Source organism: Cryptotermes secundus, unplaced genomic scaffold, assembly GCF_002891405.2.
Source record: "Cryptotermes secundus unplaced genomic scaffold, Csec_1.0 scaffold303, whole genome shotgun sequence".
NCBI lineage: Eukaryota > Metazoa > Arthropoda > Insecta > Blattodea > Kalotermitidae > Cryptotermes > Cryptotermes secundus.
This window is the reverse complement of record NW_019726229.1, coordinates 2,576,750-2,591,779: the sequence shown is the minus strand read 5'-3', so window position 1 is coordinate 2,591,779 and position 15,030 is coordinate 2,576,750. Positions and strand designations below refer to the sequence as shown.

The window sequence follows — 15,030 nt, the reverse complement described above, 5'->3', positions numbered from 1 at the left end:
ATATATATATATATATAGATCTTGAAAGGCATTAAGAGTAACTGATAATTATGTCATTGAAGTCTGTATGTACAAAAGTGTATGCAGTTGATCGTTTGTAGAGATGTACTGCACTCGGTAATCTCTGGCGTGTGATTTATTTTATGGTGTCAGTTTCTCAGACTGCATAGTATCAATTGATGAGTGATTGGTGAATACTGAATTGGAAATGAAGCAGCTTAGACCTGATCCCGGTACTATCCCAGCATTTGTCTGGGGGGACTGAGGAAACTCACAGAGAACCTTGACCAGGATGGCCAGTGCCCTGGCCAGAATTTGAACCAAGTTCTTCCCAAATTCAAGCCTAGAATGTTAACTGCTTGACTGGCCTGCTTGGTATCGTTAGTGTACAAAGGCAGTGTGTCTAGGTCTGTTCCTTTCTGAAATGTGAGTGAGATACATTGCTGTTGGGGAGCAGATCAGAACAAGTGGGTCCAAGTCACCCTCACAATTCCTGTCTTTACAAAAAAGTGGTAATGTTTGTGTGCTTATTTAAATGTTCATAATATAATGGATTCGATTGTTGGACAGCAGCTCTGTAAACATGCTCCAACGCACAGTAGTGGAGGAACTATTTTTTCTGTAGATCTGACAGATGCGCCAGTAGACTGACTGGATAGCAGTCACGTGATATGTGTTTACTGTAGATCCATGTCCATTCCTCAGCTGTATAAGTAAGAGTGAAAGAATTTGTTCAAGACGAGTCAGTCTTAAGCTGGAGGAGTGAGTTCAGAAGAATTTTTAGTTCTGAGGTTCCAGAGCCATTGAAGATGAACTAGCAAGAAGACTTCATAGTGATTTGAAGTGCTAGTTTCTGTCTTGAGATCCATTGCTAGGAAACAAACAGTGGAAACTGAGAATCCTAGTGTGTGTGCAACAGTGAACTATAAAGTGTGTTAAATCAGTGCTAGCGTCATATTAAATGTAATTAAGAGAGAGAGAATGTAACTGAAGTGCTAATAAATCAAATTCATCCAAACTAGAACCCTTTATTTTCATCACACATAACCCCCTACACGTGACAGTATTTTAAGATTCGCTTTTGCATGTTACACAGTACTCCTTTTTGCAGCTTAGCATTATTTTATGTTGATAACATTTTAAATAAGGGGGTTGCACCCATAGCAGCCTTTAGCTGAATGGTTTACTTCTCCTAGTATACATACATTACAGATGTGCATGTACACATTCATGCTCACACTTGAGTCCATGCACACATGCGCTTACACTCACACATTCATTCTCCCACCCATGAACACACCATTCTTATTTTTCTGCATTGGAAAGCATCAAGATTTTATGTGTAACTTCTTCTTATCTGATGCAGTGTGGTTTCTAATAAACTCTCAACCCTATAAGCAATCTGTTAATGTGTGGTAGTCTGCTTTCAACTTCATCGGGAAGAAGGAGATCCTGCTTATGCACCTTTGGATTCAGTATACTCACCTGCCACATGAGAATTTGTTGCAAGTTGGCCAACACCTATCTGTAATCAAAGTGATGTACCCTCTACTAATTTACACATCCAACAGGAATTCTTATGGAGAACAATGTACCTTCCCTCTTCATGACTTATTATAGGAGATCTTAGCAGAATATTTCCACAATATAACTGACATTGTGACATCTCTTCATAGTGTAGCAGCAGCCAAGTATATTTAACTGACTGTTTTTGTCTTTTTGTTGAGTTGTTCTGTCTCCATCATTTCACAGGCCCAAATAAAACCTGTTTTGTTAAAAATTTTAACAAAGTAATATTTTACATTGGTTCCTGTTACAGTTTTAGACACTTAATCAGACCAGCTACAGTTTGACAGATGTTCAGTCTTATTTAATTGTATACCAGATTCGTAAAGGATGTTTTTTTAACCTGACTTTTGTCTAGGTGCATGTAGCTGACTGACTTACTGACACTCACCAACTCACTCACACACAACCATGGGCCCTTTTGTATTACAGAATTGTCATGTGAAGGTAATCTTCCACATATGCGTGCATCATGCAGACACACAAAAACACACACGCCACTTATTTAGTCACATACAGAGAGTCACGAAACTTAACTTTTTAACATATGCTTGCATATGAACATTTCCTACCTGTAGCACTGGGATGACCATCCTCTTTTGGATGACAGACAGCTAGGAGAAGCTTATAATTGTAGCGTATATTGTATGAATCTATGGGGGGCGGGGATGCTGATTGAAATACATCATGAATAGCTTTGCACTGTGTTTTCCCTATGTCATCATTTTTGAAAACAGTATTTTAGCACGTAGTATCCCACAAAAACACGTAACAGGTAATAAGTAATATAATAAAACGTTTTGTTCACACACACATTAATCCTGTCAGAATGCCAGATATTTGGACAGGTTTGGAGAATATGAACTTCCTGCTTGGCTGGGACATCTTATCACAGTTTGGAACAGAATATACTTGTGAGCAGAAGATGCATTATGTATTGAGTACTATGCACTTGTGGAAATAACTTTTGATGAAAAATTGCATTAATGCTAGGGCTCGTGAGGTAAGGCCCTTCATGAATTTTCTGAAAGCCAAGTAGCTTCTCTGCAGGTTTTAAAGAACTTTTTTGTGCTATGTTAAGTACAAGTAAATTATGTATATCAGACTGTTAATCTCGGGCACAGACCACATCTGCTTTCAAATAATTAATATCACTCTTGCCATCTGAAGATGTAATAAATTTAGATTGCAGGTATTCACAAACCTTGACTGAATAACAAATCTATTTCAGTTGTCATTTAAGAGCATGTGGCTGCCTCTCCTACTCGTGTATACCTTTCTGTATGTGAACTGAATTGGACATCGAGTGAAATTCTGTTACTCCAAGTTTGTGTGATGTATCAGAGGGGAATTTTGTACTGAATGGGTGAATATGGCATACATTAATTTTCTTTTGTGTAGCTGGAGATTGTGGCTCTACGAAACTATGTTGATCACTTAGTTTCTGTCTCTCTCACTGATATAGTAAACAACTGTTTGGTAGACGTATGCTCATTTTAAACTCGGTGGGAGGCATGATGGTCTATTTCCAGAGCTCATCTCATACAACTTACTTTGCATGCCAGCCTTGCACACTGTAAATAGCCTTTAACAGGGTGCCTAAAACATATGAGTACATGTATCAAATGCTTCCATTCTATGTAAATACTTAGAACCAGTAATGATAAAGGAATACAAAAAGCAAATGTGAACAATTGTTGTGGGAAAACAGTGGCATATTTCTGCTGTTACTGTAAAGGGGAATGATTAAAATGCTTTACACTGGCAAAAGAATATTTGCTTGAAGGTAGCAGATAGTTGCAAGGGGAATCAAACTCTGTGAGAAACGTGCAATAACATGTTTCTCTGCTCCTGCAAAAATGTTTATTTATCCCATCTCGTGTTTGAATTGGCATACTCTTCTTAAGAAAGTGAGTTATGTTGTTATTTGGTCGAACTGTGTACATGCTAACTTCAAAGGCCTTTGGCTAAATTGTAGGAGATCAGTGAAGAGTTAATTTGGAGCAAAAATATGTAAACAGAACATTTCTGAATTGGCCACCACTTCAGAATTACAGCATTTTGAACTTAATGCCTTGATGTATCATATCTTTGTGTAGAGGAGCTTTCATAAAGTCACAAGATGGAACTGATACTGGATTCACTTATGACAAATATTATTTCTGAAGGCAGACTGCTGATAACAATAAAATGAGATGGCAAGATTTGTTAAGGCTGAGAGTGCTAATGTGAATTTCATGTACAACTTTTGTGATGTATATTCTAGAGCTGCTTTGAGGGAATAACAGTGTCAGTATCAAGATCAGAAGCCACCGAACAGACATGTGTTTGCCGTGACACGCCACAGTCTAAGGGAAACAGATGCCTTCTTGCCACCATCACATGCTGGCCATGGCAGATGCATTATGCAGAATGAAGAGGAAGTGTTGGAGGCTCTACATATTGTGGCATGTCTGCTGAAAGCTAGAAATGAAAAGCCAGCAGAGACAGCTGTTGCTAGGGAATGACTGCGCAAACATATGTGTTGCTAGGTGATCATGCAATAAACAGCTCTTCACCGCAGCTGTCACCACAACAGAAGTTCTGTTGTTGATGGTGTTTTCTGTGGGGTCCATTCCAGTGTTGCATAGCTACCATTATGAGAGAATTGCCCCCTGTCAGAAGTGTGGGAGAGGAAGGAGGTCAGCGGCAGAGCAGTAATGTCTTGAGTTGGCAGTTAGAAGAGTAGGAGGTTGGTGAGAGATGGCCACCAGCCTGTGAGGATGTTAGCCCTAGAGCAGAGGAATGTTGACTATTGGAAGATGTTACCAAGCAGTGTAGTGAAGAGCATGACCGAGAACACCAGCCTTTGTGTGATAGTCATTTGCAAAGTGTAGTCACGAGTTGTTTAAAGGGCCAATAAATCTGTTTACCAATCCAAACCTCATCTATAGTCGCTTAACACATGACAATATTAATGCAATGATGAGCACTTACTTGTTTGCATATAAATCAGAGCTTTCTCAGAATGAATTCTGGTGTACCCTGCACATGGAACAGTTGTATCTTATTCATGTACAACTTGTACAAAGGCTATCTTCAGTTCTTTCAGTGGCTTCCACACAAAACTGTAGATGAACCTGACTTTTGTGCCATGTACTTTGAACTGATGTTGCAGCATTCATTAGGATGAAGTAAGTAGGCTGCACAATTTGTATGAAGGGATGCTGCAAAGTTCTCATGCTTCTCAATTCTCTTCACTTTGACAAGATAATATCAACGGTTGCCCAATTAGACCTTATATAATACTGAATCGTTTTAGTGGAACCCTTGAAAGAACCCTTCCCTATTTACCAAGGATGTACCCCTTAATGTCTGAGAGGGCATGTGGTTTCTGCATGATGGTGCCCCTCCCCACTGTTCTCACCAAATGCTTAATAGGTTGAACAGTCATTTTGGGATTGGTTATGGGTTTCAGTCATCTGGCCTCCACATTCTCCTGACTGGAACCATCTTGATTTTTTGTATGGTGGTGCATGTAATAAGACATTTATGCTACAGAAGCATGAGATTGCATTGATTTTGTCAATTGCATCCTGGTAGCATCAGCAGACAACTTAGAAAATTAGTTTATGTCAGGGACTGCAGTCACTGTCACTTGAAGCACGGGTTTGAGCTGGAGAAGTTAGATTTGACCATTTCTTGTAAAGAAATATGTAGGAATGTGCAAGTCAGCACTACATGATCAGACAGTTGTGTTAAATGTAATTCAAAATTCAAGCTAAAATGTGCTAGTGACTTAAGAATTTTTTCCTTCAATGAAATTAAAAGTATTACATGCGGATGTAAAATGTATGAGTAAATGACTTTATACATAAATGGACAGTTATTTTAGTTTCTTAAGGTCGCAAAATATCATAACTCTACAAGGGTGGTGGATCAGAGATGATTTGTTTAAATTTTTGGCTCCCATTTATATTCCCAGTGGCCTCCTAAACTTGACCATAGGACTTTGAATTACGCTGAATATACAGTATTACAATAGACTATAATATAGAATACCCCCAAAATAATTATACAGCAGTGGATCTGTCACTTTGAACAAGTCTGAATCTAATGGCCAAATTTAAATTTGTAAGTAAGTCTTTTCACTTAAAGATCATAATTTGTGGCATTTCTACAGCTATTTCACATTCACTGAGTCACCTCTTCAGTTAAGTCATCGTATGCTAACTGAGGTTTCCTCAAGTCCTGAATCACCATTCATGATCATCATGCTGTCCACAATTATACTCTGCCCGAGTTAAGCAATTCATCAAACATTGTTAACGTCTGTCTGCTCAGATACTTCCAGCACTTTTGCAGTATTTTTTTGTGGATCTCAATTCAGGAGGTTTTAACAATGAGTTAACAAAAAGGTAAGTTTTATTGTTAACAAAAATTGTTATCTGTGCATCTGAAAACCTGTTTTCCAGTTAACTTTATCCTGATGCTTCAGTGCAGTTCTACTGCAGCTCTCACTATCTGCAGTCATGACCATAATATTTTATTACTCATACAATGCAGCATTGCCATTGTGTTGAACAGTGAAGTGTTCTGGTGAAGAATTGAAAGTGACCATGATAAAAATTAACATGTAATATGTATTTTTGTAACAGGGAGACAGTAATCTGTAAGTTATACGAGTATGTTACGGAGTTCAGGTCAGCAAACTAGAAAATGATTATTACTGTGTTGTGCAGTTCTGTTTTCTGTCAAAGTGTGGGTTTTTTGTTTTACTTTCAGTACTCCATACAAAAGGTACATAGGAATAGTTGAGAAGCTGTAGTGACCCCCAATATCACATTGATCAACAAGTGTCTAACTTAAGACTCGGCTACTTATGTCACTTGACATTTTGCAGGAGATAGTCACTGTCGTTTATTAGGATGCAGGGAGTGTGTCACACCATGGAATGCCATGGCCTGTGGTCAAATAAAGGATGTAAATAAGGGGGATATGTTTTTACTAATTTAGTAATATTATTTTGGCAATAGAGTGACAAATGCAGTAACTGAGTAACTGAATTTCCTCTGAAACAGAAATATATGGTGGGACCAAGGAAACCCAAAGTGATCTTCATTGTTACCTATTCATTTTACATATGAAATTAAGTTTTAATTAGGACTTTCCTTTCTGTTAAACAGGAGTGTACTGCAGGCTCCACAAGGGAGTGATGCAAGTTCCTCTGTAACAAGCATCAATCCAGCCACAGGAGTTGCGCACTCATATCGGATGCAGTCCATGATGCCCAAATTTGATGATGATTTTCCTCTCAGGAAAACTGGTATGCAAAGCCATAATGCAATCAGAGTGAGAAATTTCTTACATTTGATATTTTTATTGGCTCTTTCATGTGAAGCTGTCATTAGTAAGCACACCTCATTCAAAGGAAGTATAAGATCTACATGCTGCAGGGTTTATGAAATAATGGAAAGGTATAGGTAAAGCTGTCCCTGTAACAGGCTATGAAGGCCCATAGACATGTGAGAGGTCAAGGTTCCCACATCTTCTAGACAATCTGCTCACACATGGTGGTGAGGTTGTCAAGCCATGCATGCCAGCTACCCTTTACACCCAGGAAGATTTGTGGTACTCATTTCTGTTAGAGGCTGAGTCAATCCCAGGGCCATAGTATGGCTGGTAAGATAAGGTAAATTGAAAAATTTCAGTGACCTCATTGGGAATTGAGCCTGTGACCTTACGACTTGTAGCATATTGCCTCGACGAACTGTGCAACCGCGTTCCCCCATGTGAAGTGATAGTCATTTGTAATACGTTTGGGTCTCTTTGTCACCTGAAGAGAGTCAGTCCTTTTGTAATAAATGAAGTTTCAGAAATTCAGATACATTTACAATTAAACGTCTGTTTTTTTTTTTATTGCTAGTGAGGTGGGACTAAGTCCCTTGTACTGCAGCCACTTCTGGCCTATTGTACCTGCCCTAGATGATAGGTGAGGGTGATTGTAGAGCAATTGTTGGAATGAAGATTGGCAGGGGAAACCGAAGTACTTGGAAAAAACCTGCCCCAGTGCCACTTTGTCCACCGCAAATCCTACTTGACCAGACCTGGGATCGAACCCGGGACATCGCTGTGGGAAGCCAGCAACTAATCGCTTGAGCTATGGCGCGGCGAAAAGTCTGCTTAATAGAACATCATGTTCATATCCCTGTTAAATTTTAAAAAGTGAACGTTATTGGAAAGCATGAGTTGCTGGTTCACTGACACTACTGAAGTAAGTCAGATATATTGTAACTTAACACTTGCAACATAGAAATTTAGAAATATGACCACAATATATATATATATATACCCTTCTCATCAGTTTGGATAATAAGTGTAGTGTTTGTTCAGGTGGCTTATAGCAGGAAAGAGAATATGAAGTGGCTGTGCATTTCTATTTTAAGTATAGACACTTGGAGAAGCTATCCTAGTCATGTTTCAGAGAATACAGGACACCAGTGCTCTGTGTTCTGCTTGGACATTCAGCATTTTTTTATGACTTCCAGTAATAATCTGAAGAGAGAGACATTTAGTTTCAGAAATATTGTGGTTTCTTTTGTGGTATGCAACTCAATTAAACAATAAGTTGCATTAACAGAAGTCTGAATATTGTGTGTGTAGAATTATTAATTGCCTGAGACTTGGTTTTGCTTCATTGTGTGTTGTGTTTTAATAATAGCATGTATTACCATTGTTGATCAGACTCATATATATGAAACTGCACAAATAGTGCTTTATCTTCACTGACAAGAAATGTCTCAAAAATATGACTAGGATGCAGATGCCTAGTTGCTTTAAACGTACGCGTAACTTTGGCTTCTATTATTACGATGTCAGCACTTTAGTTTATGTCCATTCAGAAACGCTTCATGTCCATTCTTAAATGCTTAATTTTAGTTTCACTTAAACTAACTCTTCATGGTAGCAAATTCAATATTGTTGAATAATTCCATTCAGTCTTTTAGGTTGGTATAGCGGTACTATGAAAATCTCAGTCTTTTGAAATGTGATTCCTTGTAGTTTGGTAGGTAGGTGTCAAAGTTTTGGAGCAGCTTGTCTTCCATACTACATTGCAACACAGTCAAGAAGACTTTAATTTCCAGTTCCAGCGGATTTACCCTTTTGTCACCTTTGAGACATGAATATGCTTATTGTTCAGTCTGTCATGATATAAAATGGAGACTTGTGAAGGAAGCTTTTGATTGAAGTATAAGAAAGGATGAATAACATTAAAATGGAGTTCCATAAAGGGCAGAAAATTGCTTTACCAAATGGGCCATTAACTCAAGAAGAACTTCACCCAGTGGAATTAGTTAGTTAATCACTTAGAAGATTGACAGACTGGTAGTTAGTAAGTACAGTGGAACCTTGAACTTTGAACACAATCTGTTCCAGGAAACAGTTCGACTTTCAAGTTAAATTTCCCCTTTTGAAGTAATGTAAATTGAATTAATTCATTCCAGACCCTCAAAATTTACCCAGTATAAAACGTTTTAAGTGCCTATTTCAAAAGATCATATTTGTAAATAATGAAACAAGCATATTTAATTTCAGTAATTGAATGTTTTTATTTATAATAGCACATACATAAAAAATATTGTATAATAATCAATCAATACTAATAATAGGAGGGATATTACTGTTCACTGGAAGATGAATTACCCTTCTTTCATGTGGAATCCACTAGTTGAGAGTTGTGGTTCATTAACATTACCACCACTTGAATTTTCTTTGGAGAGAAACCTGTGATAAGTTTCTTTTTCATTTCTATCTTAGAAATTACAATTTTTCTCTTAGGCTTTTCAACTCTAGTAATTTTCTTTGGTACCATTATGAATGGGTATCATTAAAGATAACATAGAAATAAACCAAATAAATAAATAAAATGCCTAAAAAATGGACTGAATTTGTGAGATGCTCACTGAACAAGTCATGGGACCCCTGACCGAGCAACTGCACATACGACCAAGCAGAGAGAGAATGTGNACCACATGACAACCATGTGGTCCTTTGACTTCTGAGTTTTTGTTAAAGTTTCAAAACCGGATTTTCCTTGAATTTTTTGTTCAAGTTGCAAGTTACTCCATCATCAAACCGTTCAGAGTTTCAGGGTCCACTGTATTTAGTATGAGAAAGGATAGAGGTTCTCCTTATTAATAACATTAAGACTGATCACAATACAGTATTTCAAACCTTCTTGTGTTAAAAAAAGCTTAAAACTGCTTACTGTTTACATTAAATATTAGAGTCTGGCATTTAAAGGAGATAATGGAAAGATGATTGTTCCTGTTGTATTGCATGTCTGGATATGCAAGCACTAAGTAGCTACAGGTAGGTCAGTATTTGAATATTTTTAGCACTTCTTATGAAAGTGTCCTGTATCTTACATAAACAGTTCTGTAACACTGACTCTCTGTATTCTCAGTAGAGGCAGTAGATACACAGATGTTGTGTTTTGGGAAGAACCATTACTGGGTTTGCGATGATAGTTTTTTATCCAATGAGCAAGCTTCTTATAGCAGAGAATGAAATTGCCACAGAATATAAGACACATCCACAGTAACTGATATTAGATATTTGGTTGGAAATTTACATTTTACAAATTGGTGTTTCCAAATTGAACTGTATATGGGTTTGATCAAAGTAGTTCTAATGCTGAGAGGTAGCTCTAACTTTCAATATGTCTCTTCCTTCCCTTTGTGCCGTCCTGTTGTATCTTTTCCATCACACAGCCTCCGAGCCGAACCTCCTGAAGGTACGCCTCAAGCAAAGAGTGATGAACAACCATCGCAATAGCCCCTTGGCCAGGCACAAAGATCGCCACCTCAGCACACTGAAGAGGAAGTCGCAGCTAGCAAGTATGCGATGCATTACTGTTGGTGAAGGTGTAATTCCACTGTGATAAAAGAACAGCTATTTAAGATTTTGTATTGGTGCTTCAGGCTGTATTTCTGCCCAAAGAAAGATTCAGGAGTTGTGAATTACCGAGGAACTAATTGACTTATTAGTCCTTGCTTTTCATCTATGTGAGTTACAAATTTATAAAGTGAATAAGTGAGAATAGTGAATGGATGTCCAAATGGCCTTCTATAAGAGAACTATTTGACTCATTTATTCTAAATTCTGTTTGAAGCTCATGGCTCTTAATACAAGACAGTTGAATATCAAGTTAATAAAGTATGGTCAGACTGTATCCTGTACAGTAAACCTTTGCTAATCCACATTAATTTGGTAGAGGTCATCTGAATTAAGCGATAATCCAGATTAATGAAGAAAAAGGTAGCCTTAAAAGACAAAGAAAAAACTTAGAAAACAAATAAGTGGAGAATTTAATAATATAATTAGTCATGATGAAAATAAATATAAAAATATTACTGTATAACCTTTATTTAAAAACTATAGAAAGACAAGAAGCTGAAACCCTGGGTCTCCTTCATCCAGCTCAAGCCAGACTTGGATATTTTCTTGCATTGCTTCAGTGTCCAGCTGCCCTCAACACAGTGTGATAGTCCTTGTGCTCCTATATCCCATATGTCTTTTGAAGTATGTACTCAACTGTGAACAGAATTTTTTCATTTTTCATATTTCAGTCCGGATTATGTGACATTCAGAATAACTGTAACTGGATTAGCGATGGTTTACTGCACCTGTTTCATTACTGATTGCATGGGGGCATCATCCCATCAGAGTAGACTGTATAGTGGCCAGAAAACACTAAGAAGAGCATGAAAGTAGTTTTCTGTTTCCTCCAAACAATAAAGAAGGAAATTGATTAATACATACATGTGAAGACCAAGTTTTCCTGTGTCGGTGCATTGCAGCAACTTCACAGTTTTAAAATTGTGTACAAAAGGAAAGCTATGCTAAGTGTATGTTAATATGACATTTAATACTGCTCCATTCGCTGCATTTATACATATGTTATACATCTGCTGTTCTAATATAAAGTAAGATATTTCTGATCTTCAAAATATTTAATTATTTTAAATGGTAAACACTAGATTCATGGTTCAATTAAGGATGCATATACAACACACACATGCATGCGTGCACACGCACACACATATACATACATGGAATAAAACAAAATTCACACACAGGCACTCAATAGTGTGATTCCTTGTTTAAAAAAAAACAAGTAGAAATATTGTGCACGGTATGTCCTCTGACTTTAGTTTTCAAGATACATGTCACCATCATATAGTACAAGCCATGCATGCCACATTGTTATAGTAGGTGTTTAAATCATGCTCTGTGCATTTCAAGGCAAATGGCAGTGTACTGCACACCACTCTGTCAGACATACCTTAACATGTTGTCACAGCTGCCTGAAAGCTTCCCACGAGATCTTTCACAGTCCTTGGGGGGGGGATTGCGTAAACATGCTCCCTTAGGTGTCCTTACAAGGAAAAATTCATTGGAGTTAGATGTTATGACCAAGAAGGCCATGAAGCCAACAGTTGACATCCAGTCCACCTTCCTGGACTGCCAGTCATCTTCCCCATAGTGTACTGGAGGTCTGTCATGCAGAAACCACAGACTCTGCCTCATAGCTAGAGGCACATCTTGAAGCAGTTCTAATAGAACAGTTCCTAGGAAGGAATAAATATCACTGAGCAGTCAACCTCTCAAGTATCAGCTAGGGGCCCATGACTGTGTCCCTGATGAATCCATCCCAAATGCTGACACTGAAGTGGACTTGATACTGACATTCACATATAGCATAAGGATTATCCTGTTCTCAGAGGTAACTGTTGTGGATGTTGAACACACCTACACATGTAAAACATGCTTCACCTGGACACAGAATGTTACATGCAAATAGGTCGTCATCAGTGTTTTGAAGTTGTAGTCGTTCACAAAATTGCGTCTGTGGAGGATGATCCTCTGGAAACAGATATACACTCTGTGAGTAGTTGTGTGGATGCAATTGATTGTCATGAAGTACTTCCAGGGCCGTGTGTTTGGTTAGTCCCAATTCTCATGTAATATTGTGGGCATCTCCATGGCTGGCCCTCATTCCACCGCTGCAGTTACAACATCTTCATTGGTTAATGTCCGTACAGTGTGTGTGGGCAACCTGCACTTATAAGTGCCATAGGTGCTACATTTCCTGTCTCACAGAGACCCTGCTCCAGTCATCGAAACACATTAGCAACTGGGTGATGTTGACCAGGACAGTGTAGTGCATATTCTCATGCAGCAATACTAGATTAACTATTACAAGTACCAGGGAATTAGAGCATGTCACAGTATTCATCATGTGTGTATTCCATGAGCATTTGATCATTACTGATTTGTGCTGTTCACTGTGTGAGCACACCTAACAGTGTGCTGTGTATTGTCGTGACAAGTGACGCTGCTGAGGAGCATGTTGCCTCATATGGTGACATGGATCTCTAAAACTGACTATTGCAGGACATACGTTGTATAACATTTTTTTACTTGATTTTTAACAAGGAGTGACACTGGAGAGCTTATGTGTAAATATGGTTTCATCCTGCTTATGCTGTAATTCAGAATAATCTTTTTTCTCTGCATCTTCTTTTATGTATAACATGAAACAACAGTTTTGTCCATTGTTGTTCAACCCAATCTTTTCTCATCATATATTCTTGTTAGTATGCATAAATAATGACAGTAGAGATGAGCCAAATGCATATAATGTTCTCAAGTTTGAAACTCAAAACTCTTGTCTCTTTTTCTTTGTTAGTATTGTTCAACATGCCAGCTTTGCAGTAACTCAGCTTACAGTAACTGCATTAGGCATGTCCAGTATATGCTTTGACATACATCCCGGAAAGAAAAATTTGTATTACTCCTTAACAGCAGATGTTAAACAGCATTCAGTGCATGGGATAGGGCCAGTCATCTACAGAAGTTGTTTTTTATGGCAGTAAATCATTTAAAATGGACCCAGCCTTTTCTGTGGTTACTCTGATAGAGGAAGTGCCTGTCCCTTCATACCCCATTATTTTATTGTCAGAATATATGTTTGAATGGTAAAAGGACTTGAGCATCTTAGAATGGGGCATTATCATTAATTTGTTTTAATGTTCCACTGTCCATCCAGAAAATTATCTCTCAAGGTCCTGGAGTTCTGTAAGTTAAATTCTGATTTACTTGGATCACATGCATACTAACATGTCAGTTACTTTTTCATTGATCGTAATGGGTTCCAGTGGGTATAATCAAATTTAAGTGTGGGAGCTTCTTAGTTTTATTAGCTTTGTCTAGATTCTTATTTTGAGCTACTCATTTCGGTAGAAACTTATTTTATTTTTAAGTCATATCTTCCAAGTGTGTTCTCTTATTTCATTTGTAGTTCTGTTCCAAGTATAGGCTGTTTATGTTAATTTTATCAGTCAGTCCAAGAACAGGCATTACTTTTACTTTGCTGCCTATTCAAATACATTATTTTTAGCTGTTTATTCTGGTATAACCAGACAGTAGTTTTATTCTTTTCTAGAACTGAACAGATAATGTTGTAAAATGTCACATAAAATAAAAATTACATGTTCCAGTGATAGATCTTACTTGGCTGTTGTGCAATGTACTAATTGCATGTCATGTTGTTAATAAACAGTATGGCTTGTTAACTGATTACTGCATGCTTGAGATGTGAGTGTAACATCAGTTCTGAAATTATTTCTATTATGCAGCAAGTTACGAATGGTATGTATGTTTCCTTCTTTGCTCCTCATTGTAAATTGTATCTATTATTTGACTGATGCTTTGTTTGTTTTCCAGTTGATACTTCAAGTAGCAATCCAGACTCAGGCCCCAGTTCCCCACCCAGTGTTGCCAATGCTCAGCCTTCTCCAACTGCAGGCAGAAATACACCCATACAAGAGGTAAAATCATAGTGTTGCTTCATTCCTTGAAACATTGGTGCCAATAGTATCTTAATTTACATAGCAGCCTCCATAGTCTAGGGCTAACGTTCCCACCTCATGACTCAAGGTACGCGGGTTCAAACCCAGCGGAGGTCGTGGAATTTTTAAGGGCGGAAAAATTCAGGGAACAAGTCCTCTGGGAGAGACTTTAAGCCGTGGGTCCCGTGTCGTAGCTTTACAGCACGTAAAAGAACCTCATGTCTCAAGGAGACCTCTGAGCCAAATTTGTAAGGACATTTCCCGCCCAACAGTAGTCTCTAACGCCTCTGGTAGATGGGGGAAGCATCTAGATACCGCTGAGCCAGTAGAGGCCGAACTCGCTGGCTGAGTCGGGAATGATGGCATGCACCAGTACCAGTAGGGTATAGAGACTGGTAGAATATCACAGGGGGACGCACAGTAGATCAAAACTGGTCGCTGTGCATGGGGAAACCCACCCTCTCTAAATAACTAACTACCTAACTAACTATTAACACTTCCATACTTAGTCAGATGTCATCCGCGTACATCTAATAGTCAGATGTTTTGGAGGGCGTTACAGGTCTTT

At 38.1% G+C, this 15,030-nt stretch overlaps 1 protein-coding gene across 12 annotated transcripts in view; it reads left to right on the top strand.

Annotated features, from left to right (window-relative positions):
* LOC111864014 (histone deacetylase 4) overlaps positions 1-15,030 on the top strand; it is a 283,673-nt gene that overhangs the window by 242,246 nt on the left and 26,397 nt on the right. For 11 of the 12 annotated variants that reach the window (XM_033751288.1, XM_033751286.1, XM_033751284.1 and 8 more), the window contains 3 exons: positions 6,732-6,871; positions 10,320-10,445; positions 14,338-14,441. In XM_033751288.1, the coding sequence (XP_033607179.1) occupies positions 6,732-6,871; positions 10,320-10,445; positions 14,338-14,441 (370 nt within the window). The remainder of the gene's footprint in view (positions 1-6,731; positions 6,872-10,319; positions 10,446-14,337; positions 14,442-15,030) is intronic. The other variant, XM_033751290.1, reaches the window with a different exon arrangement.